The sequence below is a fragment of the Suncus etruscus genome, chromosome 1 (assembly GCF_024139225.1).
Source record: "Suncus etruscus isolate mSunEtr1 chromosome 1, mSunEtr1.pri.cur, whole genome shotgun sequence".
NCBI lineage: Eukaryota > Metazoa > Chordata > Mammalia > Eulipotyphla > Soricidae > Suncus > Suncus etruscus.
In genome coordinates, this window is record NC_064848.1 from 163,174,306 (window position 1) to 163,197,531 (window position 23,226).

Here is a 23,226-nt window from a genome sequence, read left to right on the forward strand (position 1 = left end):
CTGCCGGGTATGGCTCCCCTCAAAAATCATAATTTACTTCCGAATCAGTTTTGTTATGTATTATATATGTGGGGGTTTGTTTTTATATTACACAAATGTATTAATGAAAATTATCACTTCAGTGATTCATATTTACAATTTGATGTTACTTATATGTGGTGGGAGAGAAGTGGATTAGGGTAGCAGGAAAATTAGTTTAGCAATTAAACATCTTAGAATAATCTTAGTAAACTAAGAATCAGCCCACTTACATACAAAAGCACTCCCAACAAGGGGCCAGAGAGATAGTACAGCGGATAGAGCACTTGCCTAGCACACAGCCAAACTGGGTTCAATCCCTAGCTTCCCATAGGGCCCCCCCAGGCACCACCAGGAATAATTCCTATATGCAAAGCCAGGAATAAGCAGATCTTCATGGGGCAAGGTTTAAAAATAAAACAGTAACATCATCAAAATACTCCAATGTTAAATGAGGGCACAGCAAAAATCCAGAAGAAAAAACAATCATAAATACAATATGTAATTACATTTTTCATTTAAATATTTGCATACTAATAAAAATAGTCTTTTTTAATGTACACTGAGAAATTTAAAATCTCCCAAGAAAATCAATATAAAAAGGTATACCACATAATAATCTGTACAAGACATTATTATTGTAAAATTATTAAGGAAAGCCAGTTGCCAAAGTATTCAAAGTCTCTTTTGAAATGTTAAGATGAATTCCTTCAAGATAATGTAGGAACCTATCAAAATTACAAGAAAAAATTAATATTTTCATCGAACTAGAACTTTAATCTTAAGAAAGCTATTTATCCACCACCACCACCACCACCACCACCACCCCACCCACCACCAAAATAAAAATTAAAAAGAAAAAAAGCTATTTGAAAGATAAAAGAGATTTTTACCTTCTTTTACTTTTTCCTTGTTCTTTTAGCTTCTCAATCTGACAAATATTTCGAAGAGCTGGCAAATAGTCAATTATGCTAGCTTGTCTATTACCCAAGTTCAGAAGAGATCGGCTAGAAAACACACTTTTAATGACAGCTATTCTTTTCCAAGCACTTCTGAAATTAAAGGAGGGCATAACACCTTATTTGTAATGTGCAAACACAAGTAACATTTAGTTGTTGCTTTTCCCTGCTTCAAATCTAGACAGGGTTAAGTGGTTTACAGATGAATTTACTATGCCCCAAAACAAAACAAAACTAGTCACAATAAAATTTAAAACAGGGGCTGGAGAGATAGCATGGAGGTAAGGCATTTGCCTTTCATACAGAAGGTCATTGGTTCGAATCTGGCATCCCATATGGTCCCCCGAGCCTGCCAGGAGCGATTTCTGAGCATGGAGCTAGGAGTAACCCCTGAGCGCTGCCAGGTGTGACCCCCCAAAAATTTTTTAAAACAGTAATTTTTTTTCTTTTTGGGGATCACACCTGGCTGTGCTCAGGACTTACTACTCGCTCTGTGCTCAGAGATCACTCCTGGGGCCCGGAGAGATAGCACAGCGGCGTTTGCCTTGCAAGCAGCCGATCCAGGACCAAAGGTGGTTGGTTCGAATCCCGGTGTCCCATATGGTCCCCTGTGCGTGCCAGGAGCTATTTCTGAGCAGACAGCCAGGAGTAACCCCTGAGCACCGCCGGGTGTGACCCAAAAACAAAAAATAAAAACAAAACAGAGATCACTCCTGGTGGCTGACACTCTGAGGACAATATGGGATGCTGAGGATCAAACCTGACAGGTCAGCTATGTGCAAAGCAAAAACCTTGCCTGTTGTACTACCTCTCGCCCCACAAAGCAGTAAGAAATTTTCCCTTTACCATTTTTCATAAAAGAGGAAAGTAAACAAAAGCAACACTTACTCTAAATTAGCTGCTGAATGGCTGAAATATACATCGTTGTGCTTCTGTGAGATATGAATTGTAAGGTCTTTCGTTGGATCACTTCCCAGTTTCTTGCAAGTGTTTAAGGTTTCCAGTGCTTTTGAAAGTGTAGAAGAACATTTGGTAAAGCTGAGAGCTTCTACAGCTGCTTTTAATTCTCCAGAATTTTGGAAAGTCCATCTGTCATTATTCTCAAGCCTGACCTCATCACAAAGGCCACTTTTAACCTTTCCATCAGTCCAGCTAAAGTCATTTTTACTAAATTCCTTTTGTTCCCTCACATCAGTCAAAAGGGCATCTGAGAAGGACATATTATCCATGAACTCAGTGAGAGAATTTAAACAGTGAGAGACCAGGGCAGAACTTCTTTTTTCAGCTGCTGTTTTAGGAGGACAAGGAACAGATTCTGTGTTAAACTCAAAACATTTGTTTGGTTTCTTAGTCTCTGGATTACTTTCCTCATCTTGGGCTTTGCTTTCTTCTGAATTGCAATCAGGGGTTAGACTGCTCGATTCATTAAAAAAGTCTAGTGGAGTGTCAAATAAGTCACTATCATCAAGAGTTATGATCTTTTTCTTCTGTTTCTTTTTTGGTGATTTTTTGGATGGCTGTGTTCCTTCAGCATGCTTCCTAGTAAGACTTCTCATACTCTTTGTTGCTGCACTGGTGTCCACATTTACTGAAGTATCACAGAAGTTTTCTGATTTGGGAATGATACTAACAGGTAGTGGTAGAATGAATTCAAGATTACTATATAAGAAATCTATCTTCTGCATCTGGAATTCTGTAAGAAGCTGAATGAGCTTATGCCATTCTTCCTTTGTTCTACTTGTGTGCTGAAAACAATTTTGAATAAAAATAAGTTATAAAAGGCAGACTAATTTAGATATTTTTCTACACATATGAACACAATTCATATTCTTTCTTAAAGTAATGATTAATATGAGTTAAAATTTTATTAATTCTCCTTAACACATCAAAGCAGACTGAGTCTTAAAAGAAGAAAAAAGAAGTTAAAATTTTATTAATTCTCCTTAACACATCAAAGCAGACTGAGTCTTAAAAGAAGAAAAATTGGGCTGAGTAATAGTACAGTAGGTAGGGTGTTTGCCATGGTCCACTGAGCCCCACTAGGCATGATTCCTAATCACAGAGCCAGAAGAAAGCCCTAAGCACATCTGAGTATGGCCCAAAAAAACAAAAAAAGAAGAAAAAGAAAAATTAGGGCCTGGAGAGATAGCACAGCGGTGTTTGCCTTGCAAGCAGCCGATCCAGGACCTAAGATGGTTGGTTCGAATCCCGGTGTCCCATATGGTCCCCTGTGCCTGCCAAGAGCTATTTCTGAGCAGACAGCCAGAAGTAACCCCTGAGCAATGCCGGGTGTGGCCCAAAAACCAAAAAAAAAAGAAAAAAAAGAAAAAAGAAAAAGAAAAATTGCAGGTCAGAGACAATAGTACAAGGGTAAAGCACTTGCCTTCATGTGGCCAAACCCAGTTTTTAATCCTTGGCACTGTATATGGTCTCCCAAATACTGTTAAGAGTAACTCCTGAGCATAGAACCAGGAGTAAGCATGCCAGGTATAAAACAAAAATCACAAAAAATATAATTTTTTTTTTTTTTTGGTTTTTGGGCCACACCCGGCATTGCTCAGGGGTTACTCCTGGCTGTCTGCTCAGAAATAGCTCCTGGCAGGCACGGGGGACCATATGGGACACCGGGATTCGAACCAACCACCTTTGGTCCTGGATCGGCTTCTTGCAAGGCAAATGCCGCTGTGCTATCTCTCCGGGCCCATAAAATTATTTTTATGTGAAAAAAAAAAATTTTTTTTTTTTTGGTCTTAGGGTCACACCCGGCAGTGCTCAGCGGTTACTCCCGGCTCTATGCTCAGAAATCACTCCCGGCAGGTTCAGGAGACCATATGGGATGCCGGGATTTAAACCACTGTCCTTCTGCAGACAAGGCAAACACCTAACCTCCATGCTATTTCTCTAGCCCCTATGTGAAAAAAAAAATTTTTTTTTGGTTTTTGGGCCACACCCAGGGGTCACTCCTGACTCTCTGCTCAGAAATAGCTCCTGGCAGGCACGGGGACCACATGGGACACCGGGATTCGAACCAACCACCTTTGGTCCTGGATCGGCTGCTTTCAAGGCAAACGCTGCTGTGCTATCTCTCCGGGCCCGTGAAATGTTTTTTAAGTACTATTCTAATTTCTGTAATAGGCATTTAAAGCAATACTAAAGTACCTGGCATCAAAAGGTATCACGTGGAGGATAGATAGCACTACGGGTAGAGCACTCGCCTTATACACAACCATCTTTGGTTCAATCCCTGATTCCCATATGGTTCCCCAAGCACAAGCAGAGCGTTGTCCCTGAGAACCAAGAGTAATCTCTAAGCAGCACTAGGAGTGACCTCAAAATCAAAACAAAAAAGAAAAAATGTGGGGCATGAGCAATAGCACAGTGGTAAAGCATTTGCCTTGCATGCAGCCAACACAGGAGGGACCTCGGTTAGAATCCCAGCATTCCATATGGTCCCTTGAGCCTGCCAGGAGTAACTTCTGAGTGCAGAGCTAGGAAAAATTCCTGAGCGCCGCCAGGTATAACCCAAAAACCAAATAAAAAAAAATAAAAGAAAAAAGGTATGTATTTTAATAAAATATGAAATTATTATAAATTATAGGCAAATTAATGTCACCCTAGGAAAAGACAGAACAGTGCTGAGAAGATAAAAAGTCTTAAATATTCCAAATTAGACTCAAAAAATACCTTCAAAAATGAAAATAAGTCTTCAGATGAGGAAAAAATATTCTTCAGACCAAATAATGTTTCAGCACAGCCAGTGGTACATTTAGGAAGTTCTGGAGAAATCCTTTCACTACCTTTAGTGTTATTTTTAGAAAATGGATCATCGTCAGAGCAAACAAGCTGCATGTTTGTGTTTCCACCTATAAAATTAAAGAAAATCATATCTATTGACATTTCAACTAATTATAGTAATTTTAATTTAAATATTTAATCATTCAACATCTCAAACCTATACCCCCATTTTTTTCCACTTAAGTATTTAATACATGAAGAAGATTTAATATAAACATTTTCAGTTTACATTGGTTAAATGGCTTTGTATGAGGTAGAGATAAGGAACATATAAGTTAATAAAAAAAGTGAAACAATATCTTGAGTGTATGAGAGAGTCCCCCTACACACATACACTATACATACACAAATAAATAAATTATGGGCCAGGGCCGGAGAGATAGCATGGAGGTAAGGCGTTTGCCTTCCATGCAGAAGGATGGTGGTTTGAATCTCGGCATCCCATATGGTCCCGCGAGCCTGCCAGGAGCGATTTCTGAGCATAGAGCCAGGAGTGACCCCTGAGCGCTGCCCAGTGCGACCCAAAAACCAAAACCAAAACAACAAAATAAATAAATAAATTATGGCCCAAGCATGTGGCTTAGTGGTAGAATGCTTGCCTTATATGCCTAAGGTCTCTGGTTCAGTCCCTGGTGCTAATGCAACCAAGTGTGCAAGCACCACAACTAAGCACATCACAATCGCAACAGAGTGAAGGGAGGGATCTAAACTACAACAGTCCTTTAAAAAATTTATATCTGGGGGCCATGGGTACAAATGGGTAGCTGTTAATAGCCAACCCAGATTAAATCCCTGGCATCCAAAATGGTCCCTGAGCCTGTCAGGAGTGACTCCTGAGTACAGAGCCCAGGAGTAAGCCCTGAGTAATGCCAGATATGACCCCAAAACAGAGAAAGATATCTGGCACCCGAGTGATAGTACAGCAGTAAGTTGCATGCCTTGCAAGCAGCTAACCTGGATTCAATTCCCGGCACCCCATATGATGCTTAGAGCCAACCAGGAGTAATTCCTGAGTACAGAGCCAGGAGTAAGCCCTGAGCATTACCAGATATGCTCAGAAACAAAGGAACAAAAAGATGTACCATTTCACTAGTGATCATGTAAATAAAAACCAAGTTACCAACTCTTTTTTTTTTTTTTTTTTTTGGTTTTTTGGTCACACCCGGCGGTGCTCAGGGGTGACTCCTGGCTGTCTGCTCAGAAATAGCTCCTGGCAGGCACGGGGGACCATATGGGACACTGGGATTCCAACCAACCATCTTTGGTCCTGGATCGGCTGCTTGCAAGTCAAACGCCGCTGTGCTATCTCTCCGGGCCCAAGTTACCAACTCTTAAGGTTTTGGGGTTTTGTTTGTTTGCAGTGCTGAGAATCAAACCTAAGTCTCATGCATGCAAGGTATGCACCTTACCATTGAGCACTATTCCCAGCCCCATTCTCTTTTTCAACTTTTCAATTGACAAATGAGAATGATAGTTACCCTACTTTTCTCTGAGGTACTCATACATAACCATCATAGAGTCTTTTGCTGGACTATTGCTGAAGTACCAGGAATTCAATCATACTGTGTACATTACTTGGGGACTGCACATAGCACCTCCTAGGAACTGTACACCAGGGTGAAGGTACTACTGAGGATTAATCGAAGGCCTCAAATGTTCATGCCATAGATGTGCTTATAGCAGACTGCTTAGTTAGTAATCCTCCCAGACTTTTCTCCTAGGACTGAGGTCCATCGAGCATAAAGTGGAAGCACTCTTGCTGCCCACTTCACCTAAGCTAACTGCAACACTTGGTGAGACAGTCATGAGTCAGGTGGCCTGCAACAGAATTCCAAATCACCTGGCAAGCCTATTTCTTTATTGGGAGTCACTTCTTCCACCTGCTCACTCACCTCCTAGAACTAATTCACCCGTAGAACCTAAAATTAGTACAATCATAGGAAACTACTTTATATGTACACAGGAAAAATCACCAATATTTGTTTTTGGCGGCACTTAGGGGTTACTCCTGGCAGGCTCAGAGGATCATATGGGATGCGAGGATAGAAGCTAGGCTACATGCAAGGAAAACACCCTCCCCACTGTACTATCACTCTGGCCACTCACCATTGTTTGTTAAGAAGGGAAAACTGCTAAATAACATAATTCTGTGGCCTGAGTAGAGTGATTCCTGAGAAGGAGAGCCAGAAGGAAGCCCAAGCACCATCAGGTATGGCCCCAAAAGAAAAACTAAAACAATATAAAACTCAGTTTATAACTGCTTAAATAAAATTTGTTCCAGGGTCAGTTCATTTCTATTTAAGCCATGTGTGTTTTATTAATTTAAAACACTAACATGCTAACTCAATATATATATATATTTTTTTTTTTCAGTAACTGTTTCCCTTTTAGTACAACGTTAATAATCTTAGAATTTCTGTTTCTTTTGGGGGGGTCACACCTGGCGGTGGCACTCAGGGGTTACTCCTGGCTCAAGTCACTCCTGGGGTTGGAGAGATAGCATGGAGATAAGGTGTATGCCTTGCATGCAGAAGGTCGGTGGTTCAAACCCCAGCATGTGACCCCCCAAAAATTATATATATTTGTTTGTTTGTTTTTGTTCTTGTTTGTAACCCTGGCAGTGCTCTGAGTTATTACTGGCTCTGTGCTCAGAAATCATTCCTGGCAGTCTCAGGAGGAGATCATATGGGATGCCAGGGATTGAACCCAAGCCAGCCACGTGCAAGGCAAGAGCCATACCCCTTGTGCTAATACTCCAGGGCTGCCTGATAAAACATTTTTTAACAGAGTGTCCTATAGAAATTTCTTTTATAAGGGCCAGAGTTCAGCTGGCAGGGAATTTGCCTTGGACACAGTTGAACTAGGTTTGATCCCCAGCATCTATATGATCTCCGCCATCCCAACCCCGGTACCACCAGGAGTGCTGAATGCACACAGGAGTAACCTCTAAACACTGCTTGATAGGCTCCCAGCCTTCCCCTCTTCTGCCCCCGGCCTCCAGGCCTTCTGGGGTGGCAGCCCAGGCGGCCAGACAAGGTGGGTGTCGGGGGTTCCTCCTGGATGGGGTCCCAAGCTTTCCCCGCCCTTCCCTCAGCTCTAGGGTGGGAAGGGCACAGGGTGTAGGGCGGGCAGATCCTGGCTTCCGGCTCTCTCTCGATCCTCTCTTGAGCTGGAGGCTAGCTCTAGCCGGCATGGGGTTGGGGGAGACCCCATGTGGAAGGCCTTCTCCCTAACTTGGGTGCGCCGGGAGCCTATGCTCCCAGCCTTCCCCTCTTCTGCCCCCGGCCTCCAGGCCTTCTGGGGTGGCAGCCCAGGAGGCCAGAAATGGTGAGTCCTAACTTGGGGTGTGCTGAGATTTGCTCGGATGCGCTGTTTGTCACTGTCAATTTCTGACCACTCTGCATATGGAAAACTGCACGGGGACACTAGCGGGGGCACTGCATGTATTAAGAGTTTTCCTTATCTTTATGTTATTTTTGCGTATCCAGAATGTCCATTTTGTATTCTGCCCTTTCCCACACCCCTACAAAGCTCATTTTTACTCCTTAACTCTCTCACCCTCCAAACATCACTAACCCACATTATTTTTTTTATTTTTATTTTTTTTGGTTTTTGGGCCACACCCGTTTGATGCTCAGGGATTACTCCTGGCTATGTGCTCAGAAATCACCCCTGGCTTGGGGGGACCATATGGGACACTAGGGGAATCGAACCGCGGTCCATCTGCTTGCAAGGCAGACACCTAACCTGTAGCGCCACCTTCCTGGCCCCACATTACTCTTTTTAACTTCAGTATTGAACAATCCTAATCACAGACCAAAGCCATGCATTGTGTGTAACAACCCCAAACTGTTTCAAAAGACCTAAAATGGACACATATTTCTTTAGAATATTTTGTTTTTTCTCTGACAACTATAAGTCTTACTAAATATTCTCTTATACAGTGACGATTCTAACCACTTTTTATCTTCTCTTTATGAGCTGTTCAACAAGGAATTTTGGTGAAAGAGTCCCCCAGTTTAATGCTTATGATTGAACCATGTCATGAGGATTGTTGGACTTGTTCTTATGGCCCCCATATGCACAAATAACGCCACGTGGCATTGCTCCTTTTTTTGCATAGGCACATTAAAATGGGAAAATACTATACATACAAATAAGATCCTATCTAACAGAGATTGGAATACACAAATCTTGTAGTGCAAAGGAACCTTACACGCTGAACATTGGCATAATGACCTGGCACAGGCGTCAGAAGAAAGGGCATTTTCCATTCACCCCTGAACCAGGGAAGCCATCCACGAAACATCCAGGTTTGTCTATAACATCACCTGGAAGCAATCCTTTACCACAGAAGACCCTACCACTGCTCAGACATCGACCTGCTCAAAAGAGACTTCCCTTAAAGTGAGAAGACTTAACAACAACGACCTGCTTACAGGACAGGGCTTCCTGCATTGCCCTTTAATGGTGAGGTGAAACGAGAGGACGCTCCACATCCTGACTTCAATGTAGGATATGCAGATTCCAGGATCTTTACTACAGAAACATGATACCAACAACAGAGACTGTGTGAAAAGTGTGTCGGCACTACGGACAATGTCTTAGATAGGACGATCTAACTTGCCTGGAGCCTAGAGTTGGTCTTATGCCAGGAAACTTCAGGGGTAGGGTCTCTTTGTATTTAGGCCAAGGTTATTCCTTTCCATGCCCCTCCTATTTTGGTGGGCCTATGCAAACAACAATTGCCACTCTAACACCGTTTTTACTGTGCTCCTTTGACTCTAATCCTTAAAAAAAAAACACTTAAAATTTGAGGTTAACTTGGGCCCGGAGAGATAGCACAGCGGCGTTTGCCTTGCAAGCAGCCAATCCAGGACCAAAGGTGGTTGGTTCGAATCCCGGTGTCCCATATGGTCCCCCGTGCCTGCCAGGAGCTATTTCTGAGCAGACAGCGAGGAGTAACCCCTGAGCAACGCCGGGTGTGGCCCAAAAACCAAAAAAACAAAACAAAAACAAACAAATAAACAAAGAAATATAATGTGTTACAATCTGGGGACTTGAGGAACAAAGTAATTGTACATGGATTCTGTTTTATTTATTTTAATGTTCTTTGGCTGAAAGTTCAAAGTTAAGATATCAGCAAGGGGACTTCTCTGAGAATTATGTTATGGGTGATTGTCCTTCCACTGTAACTTTACCTTGTCCTCTTTCTTTGCATCTTTGTTCTCATAATTAAAAATAAAAAATTAAAAAAAATTATTTTATTACTTACGACAAATGGCAAGTGGCCTTTCTTCCAAAAATCCACCTCCACTTCTAATCCAGAATTGTAAGTAGTGGATACTTTTTCTTATATCACCAGTGTTTGCAGTTAGCAATGTAACAAAGTCTTTCATATCTGTTCTAAAATTCTCAGTTAAGCAGATCATCTGTAGGTAACTGGCAACATTTAGCTTACAAAGAAAAGGGAAGAGAATATGAGAATCTGGAGGTTACAGAAATATATCAAAAATACATTCCTAAAAATTTTTAGATATTAGGTATTCAGATTAAAATTAAAAATGAAATTCAGGGGCGTGAGCAATAGCACAGCGGTAGGGCATTTGCCTACACACAGTCCAACTAGGATGGGCCGTGGTTCGAATCCCAGCATTCCTCATGGTTCCCTGAGCCTGCCAAGAGTGACTTCTTTTTTTGTTTTGTTTTTGGTTTTGGGTCACACCCGGCAATACTCAGGGGTTACTCCTGGCTCTATGCTAAGAAATCGCTCCTGGCCGGCTCACGGGACCATATGGGATGCTGGGATTTGAACCACTGACCTTCTGTATGCAAGGCAATCGCCTTACCTCCATGCTATCTCTCCAACCCCAGGAGTGACTTCTGAGCGCAGAGCCAGGAGTAACCCCTGAGTGCCGCCGCCAGGTGTGAGACCCCCCCCAAAAAATAACCAGAAATTCATAAGATTATTAATGTTGTACTAAAAGGGAAACAGTTACTGAAAAACATCAAATATAAAACAGTTATAAATACTTCTTTTATTATCATTATTCTAAAACAGCAAAGAGGTGCTGGAGAGCTAGTAAAGTGAGTAGGGCATTTACCTTGCATATGGCTGACCACGGATCAATCCCTGTCACCTTATATGGCTCACCAAAGACTACCAGAAGCAATTCCTAAACTCAGAACCAGGAATAATCCCTGAGCACTGCCAGGGGTGGCCCAAAAATAAAAATAAAACAGAAGGGGCCAGAGATAGTACAGCAGTAGGAAGTTTGGCTTGCACCGACCCAGGACCGACAGTGGTTCGAATTCCGGCATCCCATATGGTCCCCTGAGTCTGCCAGGAGCTATTTCTGAGCTTAAAGCCAGCAGTAACCCCTGAGCGCTGCCGAGTGTGACCCAAAAACCAAAAAAACAACCAAAAATAAATAAATAAAAAGTAAAACAGAAAGGAAACACTTGGAGATTCTCCAAACTGAATTGTGGAGGCCACCCCTACCAGTTTTCTAGGGCCACTGTTGGTTCTGTGCTCAAAGAACTCTCTTGGTGGGGCTAGGAGACCATTTAAAGTGCTGTGGACTGTCAGGATTAGCTACTTGTAAGTCATGCACTCCACCCCTAGACTACTCTCTGGGCCGTACACCTTTTGTGACTGTGGAACTGACACATTCTTTTTTGGTTTTGTTAGTTCTTGGGAAACCACACCTGAGTGCTGCCCTAAGGCTATTATGAGGGCACCTTCCAAGTTACACCCCGTAGTGGTTGAGGAGAGGGGCATTAGAACTACTCCTCGTGGAAAAGGGCAGAGAGGGAATATATATAGTGCTGGGGAATGAACTCAGGGACTTGCATGATAAAGGCGTGTGTTCAACCACTTTATGTCGAGTCCTGGCCTACAGACATCTTTTTTTTTTCTGGGTGAGATATGGCACACCCAGCCATGCTCAGTGGTCAAATATAGTTCTATTCTCAGAGGCAATGCTGGGTCAACAATATGGTGAAGGTATTAGAACCATTATCACGCCCCCCCACACACACACAGAGCAAATACCATAACCTCTATACTATCTGGCCCCTAGATACAATCTTCATATTTTATTTGGCTTTGGTTCACATTTGACTGTATTCAGAGTTTATTCCAGGCTTTATGCTTAGGGACCAGTCCTGGCTGGGCTCAAGGGACATGAGTGGTGCTGCATGCAAGACAAGCACCCTGCACCAAAGACCTATCTCTTCGAGGCCCTGGGCACACACTTAAAGCTCAGTAGTCTCATCTTACCATTAGAAACCACATTGGACAATAGAGATTTAGATCAATCCCTCCCTAAAATTTAACATAAAGAGTGGCTGGACTAAAAGTACAGCAGGTAAAGCATTTACTTGCTTTGTATGTGGCCAATCTGTTTTAAACCCTCAGCACTCCACACTCAAGTGATACCAGGAGTAAGCCTTGAAAACCATAATGTGGATACCAAAACAGAAAAACAAACAAAAAAGTCTGACTAGTAGCTAGAATTCTCATGCATATGAGACTCCATTTGGCAGATCATTCAAAATTTAAATACCACCCCCCAGATACAGGACCCTCCCCCCACATTTTAAATGAAAAACATCAAATACTGAGGCCAGAGAGATAGCATGGAGGAAAGGCATTTGCCTTGCATGCAGAAGGACGGTGGTTCGAAACCTGGCATCCCATATGATCCCCCGAACCTGCCAGGAGTGATTTCTGAGCATAGAGTCAGGAGTAACCCCTGAGTGCGGCCGGATGTGACCCAAAAACAAAAACAAGGGGCCAGAGATAGCATGGAAATAAGGCATTTTTCTTTCATGCAGAAGGTTATTGGTTCGCATCCGGCATCCCATATGGTCTCCTGGAGCCTGCCAGGAGCGATTTCTGAGTGTGGAGTCAGGAGGAACCCCTGAGGGCTGCTGGGTGTGACCCAAAAAAAGAAACAAAAACAAAATAAAAATATTTTCTGAAACACAGAAATTTTAACATTCTTCAGTGACATTTTAAATATTATAACAGATATCAAGGAGATCCAACATTACCTAATTATGATACCTAACTTATGATCCTCAAAATTCAAAACTTACCAGTGAAGGAGTACTGAAATTAATTTCTTCAAAATAGCCATCAAATATTAACTTAAATGTGGGATCTACAGGAAAGAAAAACATTTTTTAAAACCTTAACAGTATGAATATAATTGATTCTTATTTCAATAATTATTACAAAGAAACTAAAATGCAATTTATAAATCCTATGTGCAAGGCATCTGCTTAATCTGCTATATCTCTCAGGGTCTAAATTTATTTTTGCCTTTTCTGTGTGTGAGGGTGGGGTAGAGGCCCACATCTGCCATTGTTCAGGGGTTCCTATGATGCTGAGAATCAAAATCAGATCTTCTTATATAAAGCATCCACTGAGCCCATTGAGCTATCTATCTCTTTGGTCCAGGAAATGAATGTCTATCTTGATCTACAATAACTATGCTCTTCAATGAAACCACTGAATTATGATAAAGACTTTTTTTCTTTGTACTACTGGCTCTGAATTTAGGGATCACTTCTAAAAGTGCTCATGGAAACATAGGGGATCCCAGGGACTGAACCTGGGTTAGCCACATGCAAGGTAAGTGCCCTACCTGCCGTACTTTCATCTCTGGCACCAAATAAATTTTTTTTTGGTTGGTAGTGAGAATCAAGACCTTAATAAAAAAAAAAAAAAAAAAAAAAAAAAAAAGACCTTAATAAGAGTGATGAAGCAGGGGCAGGAGCGATAGTACAGTGGTTGGGAATTTGCCTTGCACTTGGCCAACACAGGATGGACCAGGTTCGAATCCCAGCATCCCATATGGTCCCCGAGCCTACCAGGAGCAACTTCAATTTTTTTTTATTTTTATTTTTGGGTCACACCTGGCAGCACTCAGAGGTTCCTCCTGGCTCCATGCTCAGAAATCACTCCTGGCAGGCTCGGGGACCATATGGGATGCTGAGATTCGAACCAATGACCTGCATGAAAGGCAAACGCCTTACCTCCATGCTATCTCTCCGGACCCCAGGAGTGACTTTTAAGTGTAGAGCCAGGAGTAACTCCTAAGCGCTGCTGGGTGTAACCCAAAAACCAAAAAAAAAAAAAAGTGACGAGGCAGGTATTCTTCTACTAGCTATATTTCTAGGTCAAAGGCACTTTATTTAATTTTTTTTATTTAAACACCTTTTATTTTTAAATTTTATTTAATCACTATGAGATAAGAGTTTAAAAGTTGTTGTTGGGGGTTGCTGGAGCAATAGTACACTGGACAGGGTGTTTGCCATGCACACAGCTGACTCAGGTTCGATTTCCCAGTATCCCATAATCATCCTCCAAGCCTGCCAGGAATAATTTCTGAGCACAGAGCCTGGATAACCAAGCACTGTCAGGTGTGACCTAACCCCTCCCCACAAAAAATTATTTGAATTTTGGTTATAAAATGTTCCAACACAAGTCCTTTTACCAGTGTTTATTTCCCAACACCAATTTCCTCAGTTACCCTCCCATCACCCCCAGCCTGCTCTGACAACAGTTCCTTTCAGGCACTGCTACTTAGAATACTGTTGATGTAAGGGTACCATGCATATCAATTTACTTCCTTTCAATTCCCAATTCTTGCCTAGAGTGATCATGTCCAACTATTACTGTCATCATGGTCCCTTCTCTGTCTTTTTTGTTTGTTTGTTTGTTTTTGGTTTTTGGGCCACACCCAGCATTGCTCAGGGGTTACTCCTGGCTGTCTGCTCAGAAATAGCTCCTGGCACGCACGGGGGACCATATGGGACACCGGGATTCGAACCAACCACCTTTGGTCCTGGATCGGCTGCTTGCAAGGCAAATGCCGCTGTGCTATCTCTCCGGGCCCCCATTCTCTGCCTTTTTTTTTTTTTGGGGGTCACACCCGGCAGTGCTCAGCGGTTATTCCTGGCTCCAGGCTCAGAAATTGCTCCTGGCAGGCAGAGGGGACCATATGGGGCCCCAGGATTCGAACCGATGACCTCCTGCATGAAAGGCAAACGCCTTACCCCCATGCTATCTCTCTGGCCCCTCCCTTCTCTGTCTTAACTGCACTTGACCACCCATCATTTCTATTATCTTTGGGTATTTTCTCATAGTATGGATTGATTTTTTTTTTGTTTTGTCACACCCTGCAGCGCTCAGGGGTTAGTCCAGGCTCTGGGCTCAGAAATCGCTCCAAGCAGGCTCTGGGACCATCTGGGATGCCAGGAATCTAAATCAACCTGTTCCAGTTTGGTGCATGCAAGGGAAACAAATGTCCTAACACTGTGCTATCTCTACAGCCCTTAATTATATATTTTTATATCCTACAGATAAGTGTGACCATTCTATGTCTGTACCTCTTCCTATTTTTTTTTTTCCCGGTTTTTGGGTCACACCCAGCAGTACTCAGGGATTACTCCTGGCTGTATGCTCAGAAATCAATCCTGGCAGGTTCGAGGTACCATAGGGGATGCCGGAATTCGAACCACCGTCCTTCTGCATGGAAGACAAATGCCCCACCTCCATGCCATCTCTCTGGCCCTGTACCTCTCCCTTTAACTCATTTCATTCAGCATCATATTACCATGTCTATTCATGTAAAAGCAAATTTCATAACTTCAATTTTCCTAATAGCTGCATATTATTCAATTGTCAAAAACATATTTTAAACAAAATATTTCACACAAAAATTAGTTTTAACAAATATTTTAACTAAAAGTATGATCCATTAAATCTGTTACCTACCACTTGTAGTAAGTATTACAGGTCTTTTAGTTGTTGCCATGAATGTTTTGATTGCATTCAAAAACCCAGCATCTTCTTCAAAAATGACATCAACCTAAGAATTATTCATTGAAATGTTAACATACTGAGCAACCACGCACATACTAAGTAATAATTATTTATACATAACAGCGACATTGTATGTCTACTAGAAATAAAGTTTATGAATTTTTGTTTTTGTTTTTGTTTTTTGGGTCACACCTGGCAGCGCTCAGTGGCTACTCTATGCTCAGAAATGGCCCCCAGCAGACTCAAGGGACCTTATGGGACGCCAGGATTCGAACCACCGTTCTTCTGCATGCAAGGCAAATGGCTTACCGCTGTGCTATATTTTCTCTTATTAATACTATGAAGTTAGGCCATACTCCAAGCTTATATTGTCTTATACAATAATTTAAAAAGATTAATGACTGGCCAGAGTGATAGCACAGCAGTAGGGTGTTTAGCCTTGCATGCAACCGACCTGGGACAGACCGAGGTTTGATCCCCAGCCTCTTATTTGGTCCCCCGAATCTGCCAGGAGCAATTTCTTTTTTGTTTTGTTTTTGGGCCACACCCGGAGGCACTTAGATGTTACTCCTGGCTCTGCGTTCAGAAATCGGCACTGGCTTTGAAGGACCACAAGGGACGCCCAGGGGATCGAACAGCAGTCCATCCTAGGTCAGCCGCGTGCAAGGCAAATGCCCTACCGGCTCTGGCCCCGGCCAGGAGCAATTTCTGAGCGCACAGCCAGTAATAACCCTGGAGCGCCAATGGGTTACAATGGGTCAGAGCTATAGCACAGTGGGGAAGAGAATTTGCCTTGCTCAGAGCCAATCCAATTCAACCCCAACATCCCATATCAGGGATGGCAAACACGCCGCTCTCGAGCAGCAAGCGGCTTCCGGCCAAAATGAATGCGGCTCTTTGCTTCTACTCATTATTTTGTATACTGTGGCTCTTTGACAAGTTTGGATTTTGTTCTGTGCTTCTGAGGAGGGACCTCTGAGGAGAGATCTCCAAGTGCATAGTCCTGCCCCCAGGCTGCGTCATCCCGCCTCCCATCCCTCGGAAACAACTGCATGGCCAGCGGGGGGGAGAGGGGGGGAGAACGACCCGTGTGTCACATGTTGGGTCACATCTTGCCATTAGTTCTTAGTGTGGAGGACACAGCACACCCTCACCATCACTGTAGGATTTTTACCCTCACTCAAAATGGCAAAATGCAATAGTGTTTCATATATTATTGCTAAAATTATATGCTTTTGTGTGAGTGTCCGTTTTGGCTGGTCACTGCATGGTGTGGCTGACTCTCACAGTTTAAAATTTTGGCTCTTTGTGTCGCCACCCCTGTCCCATATGGTCCCGAGTCTGCCAGTAGTAATTTCTGAGAGCAGTCAGTAGTTATTCCTGAGCATGCCTGGGTGTGGTCCGAAAAACAATAAACCAAACAAAAAAGATCAAACATTAAAACCAATTAGATGAGTTACCTATTAGGTTTATTTGTTTGTCTTTGTTTTTGAGTCACAACTGTTAATGCTCAAGAGTTACTCTTGGTTCTATATTCAAGAATTACTACTGGGGCCGGAGAGACAGCACAGTGCGTTTGCCTTGCAAACAGCCAACCCAGGACCTAAGGTGGCTGGTTCGAATCTCCGCGTCCCATATGGTCCCCGGGGCCTGCCAGGAGCTACTTCTGAGCAGGAGTAATCCCTGAGCGCTGCCAGGTATGGCCCAAAAACCAAAACCAAAACCAAAACAAAACAAGAAACAAAAGAAACTCAAAGAATTACTACTAGTTGGGGACTAAGCATCAGTGAGTATGACTCCCCCACACCACCAAAAAAAAAAAAAAAAAACATAAAAAGAATAATTATTACTGGTAGTGCTCAAGGGAACCATATGAGTACTGGAGACTGAACCAAGGTAGCAAAGGTGTGAGGCAAGCATGCTCACTGCTATGCTGTCACTCTGGACCAGGATGACCTATTAGTAGTTTAAGATTTAGGGCTGGAGTAATGACACAGTGGTAAAGCGTTTGCCTTGCACACAGCCAACCCAGGATAGACCCATGTTTGATTCCCGGCATCCCAAATAGTCCCCTGAGCCTGCCAGGGGCGACTTCTGAGCACAGAGCCAGGAGTAACCCCTGAGTACCACTGGGTGTAGCCCAAAAACAAAGAAAACAAACAAAAAACTGAAGTAGTTTAATATTTAATAAACATGGGGCCGAGCGGTGGCGCTAGAGGTAAGGTGCCTGCCTTGCCTGCGCTAGCCTAGGACGGACTGCGGTTCGATCCCCCGGCGTCCCATATGGTCCCCCAAGCCAGGAGCGACTTCTGAGCGCATAGCCAGGAGTAACCCCTGAGCGCATAGCCAGAAGTAACCCCTGAGCGTCACCGGGTGTGGCCCAAAAACCAAAAAAAAAAAAAGAAAAAAAAATTAAATACAGTATGGGTCAGAATTTCTATGCTTATTAAACAATAATCTATAACTTTAACTTGCATTAATCATCTTTTGGAAAAAACTATAGTAGTAGTTTGTCTTAATTTCAAATAGATAAAAGTATACCTAACAGTTACAGGTATTAGTCTCATATGCAATGGAGACTAATTTTGTTTTGTTTTTGTTTTTGGGTCACACCCGGTGATGCGCAGAGGTTTCTCTTGGCTCTACGCTCAGAAATCGCTCCCAGCAAGCTCAGGGGACCATATGGGATGCCGGGATTCGAACCACTGTCCTTCTGCATGCAAGGCAGACGCCTTTCCTCCATGCTATCTTTCTGGCCCCAGAGGCTATTTTCTGTTCGTTTACTTGAAGAAGGAAGATTTAGTGTAGCTCTGAATGACATTTTTTCTGAAAGGGAGCAGTGAGCCAAATAAACATAGAAGCCAGTGGGGCCAGAGCAAAAGTACAGCAGATAGGACACTTGCCTTGCATGTGACCAATTCCGGCTCAACCCCAGTATCACATGTGATTCCCTGAACCTATCAGAAGTTATTCTTGGGGGCTGGAGGTATAGCATGGAGGTAAGGCATTTGCCTTGCATGAAGAAGGACGGTGGTTCAAATCTTGGCATCCCATATGGTCCCCCGAGCCTGCCAGGAGCGATTTCTGAGCATAGACTCAGGAGTAACCCCTGAGCGCTGTCAGGTGTGACCCAAAAACCAAAAAAACAAGAAGTTATTCCTGAGTGCAGAACCAGGAGTAACCTGAATGCCACTGGGTGTGGCCAAAAAAAAAAAAAAGATAGAAGCCAGCAGTAAACCAAATAAATATAGGAGCCTGTTTTAGAGTACAATATTCAGCAAACTTTAGAATGCTTGTATCACGAGATAGCACAAATGGATACCTCTATAAACCTACCTCCTCAAAAAGAATAAGAGATGTTGCATTTTTCCTGTTGAGTTCCTCAGCTCCAAATTCTTTGACATTTGAGTTAGTTGTGTTTGTAGAACTAGTCTGAAAAACTTGTTTCTGTTCAAAAGAATTTTTGATTCCTGCATAAATAAAATTATTTTAGATAAAATAAAATTTTAACAGAATACTCACTGTATTTTCACAGAAAAAAACTAAAATTGGGGGGCCAGAGCAATAGTACAGTGAGTAAGGTGCTTGCTTCGCATGCAGCCCACCTGTCTTCAATCCTCAAAATCCCACATGGTCTACCCCTCCCCACCCCCCACCAACCAGGAGTGATTCCTAAATAAAGAGCCAGGAGTAACCCCTGAACACCAATAGGTGTAACCTAAAAACCAAAGGGATAAAGGAGTACCCTTAGGCACTACTGGGTGTGGCCCACAAGTAAAATGAAAACAGTTAAGTTAGATTTGTCAGTTCTGTCTTACCTTTATTTTTGTCCAGAAGTGCTCCTGTTTCTTCATTAGTTTTTGACTTGGAAGCCACTCTAAAATAATTTGCCAAAGTTTTGGGTGGAAGTGTTCGCTTTCCTCCACTACTTTTTGGTGATGATGGAGGAAGTTTCCTTGGTGAGGTAACAACTTTCCTAGGAGAGTTTAATTTTTCTGCCCAAAACAAATTAAATTTAAAGATAAATAATCTAGAAAATTCAGAAATCATTTCAGACAACCAGAGAATAGTGCATTCCATGGACCAGAGTGGCATACTTAGGGCCGAGGGACAGTCTAGAGGGCAGGGTGTTTGCTTTGCACACAGCTGGCCTGGGATCAACCCCAGCATCCCATATAGTCCCCCAAACCTGCCTGGAGTAATCCCTGAATAGAGGGTCAGAAATAACCCCTGAAAAACACCAGGTATGTTCCAAAAAGAAAAATAATTTTTTAAAAACTAATAATGAGGGGCTGGAGTGGTGGCGCATACGGTAAGGCATCTGCCTTGCATGTGCTAGCCTAGGATGGACATCGGTTCGATCTCCCTGGCGTCCCATATGGTCCCCCAAGCCAGGAGTGATTTCTGATCACATATCCAGGAGTAACCCCAAGCATCACTAAGCATGGCCAAACAAACAAAAACAAAAAAAAAACCTACAAAACTAATAATGAAATAGCATAGATGAGGCTGCAAATTCAATCTTCAGCACTCACCACCTGGTGAGTGATATCCTGGCAGCTCTGCTACTCAGATCCCAGCATCACAACAAGACATAATTTTTTTTTGGGGGGGGGGGGTTTTGGGCCACACCCGGCGGTGCTCAGGGGTTACTCCTGGCTGTCTGCTCAGAAATAGCTCCTGGCAGGCACCGGGGACCATATGGGACACCGGGATTCAAACCAACCACCTTAGGTCCTGGATCGGCTGCTTGCAAGGCAAACGCCGCTGTGCTATCTCTCCGGGCCCAACAAGACATAATCTTTGGCGCACCATAAATGGGTTTATGTGCCAAATTTAAAAATGAGTGGACAGGGGCTGGAGAAAATAGCATGGAGGTAGGGCATTTGCCTTGCATGCAGAAGGACGGTGGTTCAAACCCCAGCATCCCATATGGTCCCCGGAGCCTGCCAGGAGTGATTTCTGAGCATTAGAGCCAGGAGTAACCCCTGAGCACTGCAGGTGTGACCCAAAAACAAAACAAAACAAAACGAGTGCACAACCCAAAACTTAGACTATCCACAAAAGAAAGTGTAAAATAGAAGTACGTGTATATTTATAAGTGAATCAGGGGAGCAATTCATGTATGTATAAAAGAAAAGATAAAAAAAATGTCAGGGGCTGGAGTGATAGCAGTGGGTAGGGTGTTTGCCTTACACATGGATAACCCAGGTTCCATCCCAGCATCCCATATGGTCTCCTAAGCCTGCCAGAAGTAAATTCCTGAGCTCAGAACCAGGAGTAACCTGAGCACCACTGGGTGTGGCCCCAAAACCAAAACCAAACAAAAAAAATGATACCATGTTAATTATCAAAATTGTTTTCTTGGGGCTGGAACAATAGTAAAGTAGGTAGGGTATTCACCTTCCAGTCTGTTGTATTAATTAATTTTTTTTTATTTTATTTTATTTTTTTAGTTTTTGGGTCACACCTAGCGGTGCTCAGGGGTTACTCCTGGCTGTCTGCTCAGAAATAGCTCCTGGCAGGCACGGGGGACCATATGGGACACCGGGATTCGAACCAACCACCTTTGGTCCTGGATCGGCTGCTTGCAAGGCAAACGCCGCTGTACCATCTCTCCGGGCCCTGTATTAATTAATTAACGATGGTGGTGGATGGTGAAGGATGGAGGCCTTTGTCCTTAGGCCCTGGCCACGTGGCTTCATCCCCCATCAACCGGCGGGTCTGGGGTCCAGGAAAGCGACGGGTATTGAACTCACTCACAGGCAGGCATCAGGAAGCATCAGCTTTATTCATACCCTATCCACCACATGTGTGTGGCCTACATCATAACCTTTCTTTTTTTTTTCTTTTTTGGATTTTGGGCCACACCCGGCGGTGCTCAGGATTACTCCTGGCTGCCTGCTCAGAAATAGCTCCTGGCAGGCATGGGGGACCATATGGGACACCGGGATTCAAACCAACCACCTTTGTTCCTGGACCGGCTGCTTGCAAGGCAAACGCCGCTGTGCTATCTCTCCAGGCCCACATCATAACCTTTCAAGCACAGCCATTCTTCGCTAGCCCTGCATCTTAACTCCTTTCAGCCATCTTCCCTTTTAGCTCCATGCTGGCCAAAATCCAGAAGCGCGAGAGCCCCAGCCAAAAGCCAAAGGGCCAAAAGCCCAAAAGCCAGAGAGCCCAGCAGGGCAGAGACCCTAATCCCCTGGCTCAAAGGCTTATCTACCTTTTCCAAAACCCCTCCCAGGAATGGGCGAGATCTTGCAGGTAAGGTCACATATAATATCTGGTTCCCAAGACCCCTCCCAGAAATGGGTGGGTCTCAGGTAGCTACACCTAAATCCAGGGTGGAGTTACACAGTCAACCTAGGTTCAGTTCCTAGTACTCCATATGGAGCCCCCAACCCTGCCAGGAGTGATCCCTGAGCACAGAGCCAGAGAATAAGCCCTGGGCACCACCGAGTACTACCCAAGAACAAAAATGATAAATAATATTTTATTGTTTTGTTTTTTGGGGTCACACCCGGCAGCGCTCAGGGGTTATTCCTGGCTCCGCATTCAGAAGTCGCTTCTGGCAAGGCTCAGGGGACCATATGGGTGGCAGGATTTAAACCGGGGTCTGTCCTATGTTGGCCTCGTGTAAGACAAACACCTTACCGCTGGGCTATTGCTCCGATCCCTCAATAATATTTTCTTGAACAATATTCTTCCCCTAAAATGCCACTACTTAAGGAAAATAATTTACTTACTTGGTGATTTGCTTAAGTTGTAGTTATTAACAATACAAGGTTTTTGTGAGTTTACACCTTGCTTGTCCACTTGATGGGACTGGGTAGCTTCCTTCAGTTGAGAGAGGATTTGTCGACCATTGCGCTGAGAAGAAGCATTCACTTCAAATATCTAAAAGAAAAATGGAGGGGTGAAAGAAGGCAAGATAGCTTGTATTTCCTTAAAATGCTCTGTTACTTGATGATGTTATCTTTCTCCCATTGAACTGACTAACCTTAAATCCCAGCTCCTGAGCACAAGCATACACAGCAGCAGTTTTCCCTACTCCAGTAGGCCCTGTTATAAGCATGGTGTTGCAAAGACGAGTGTCTTCATCTTCAGAGCTGCCTTTAAAATCCATATCCAACAGATCTGAAATGCCAATTCAAATGCATATGAAATAATTGCTTAAGCAACAATCTATCCCCCCAAAACCCAATGGCTCGAATTTATAAACTTCCTCCTGATAAATGCTGAAAATCTAACCTGGGAATGTGGTAGAGTGATACAGCATATTAATTGCATGTATAAGGAGGCCCAGGGTACAATTCCCAGCATCACATGTAGATGCTATTAAGAACTCTACAAGTCTTTAGTGAAATGGAAAAAAAATGACTCAAAATACCTTCCTGTTTTTCTTCCTTTTTTCCCTTCAAATTTTGTCTTTCTTCCAGTTCAGCTCTTCTTTTCCAATCCTTCAACCAACTGACAATAGAATATTAGTAAAAAAAAAAATAGCTCACAGAACATGCACATTGGGGCGGGGAAAGGGGGTTAGGTCACACCTAGTGGTGCTCAGAGGTTACTCCTGGCTCTGCACTCAGAAATTGCTCCGGGCATACTCGGAAA

General features: G+C 43.3%; 1 protein-coding gene across 1 annotated transcript in view; it reads right to left on the bottom strand.

The window, feature by feature from the left end:
- Positions 1-667: 667 nt before the first annotated feature.
- Positions 668-23,226, bottom strand: part of ATAD5 (ATPase family AAA domain containing 5) — a 49,551-nt gene continuing 26,992 nt past the window's right edge. Inside the window, 12 exon segments of the mRNA XM_049771166.1 lie at positions 668-746; positions 912-1,070; positions 1,866-2,722; positions 4,662-4,840; positions 10,048-10,228; positions 12,876-12,940; positions 15,562-15,655; positions 18,946-19,079; positions 19,428-19,604; positions 22,359-22,509; positions 22,613-22,749; positions 23,003-23,082. Of these exon segments, the coding sequence (XP_049627123.1) occupies positions 668-746; positions 912-1,070; positions 1,866-2,722; positions 4,662-4,840; positions 10,048-10,228; positions 12,876-12,940; positions 15,562-15,655; positions 18,946-19,079; positions 19,428-19,604; positions 22,359-22,509; positions 22,613-22,749; positions 23,003-23,082 (2,293 nt within the window).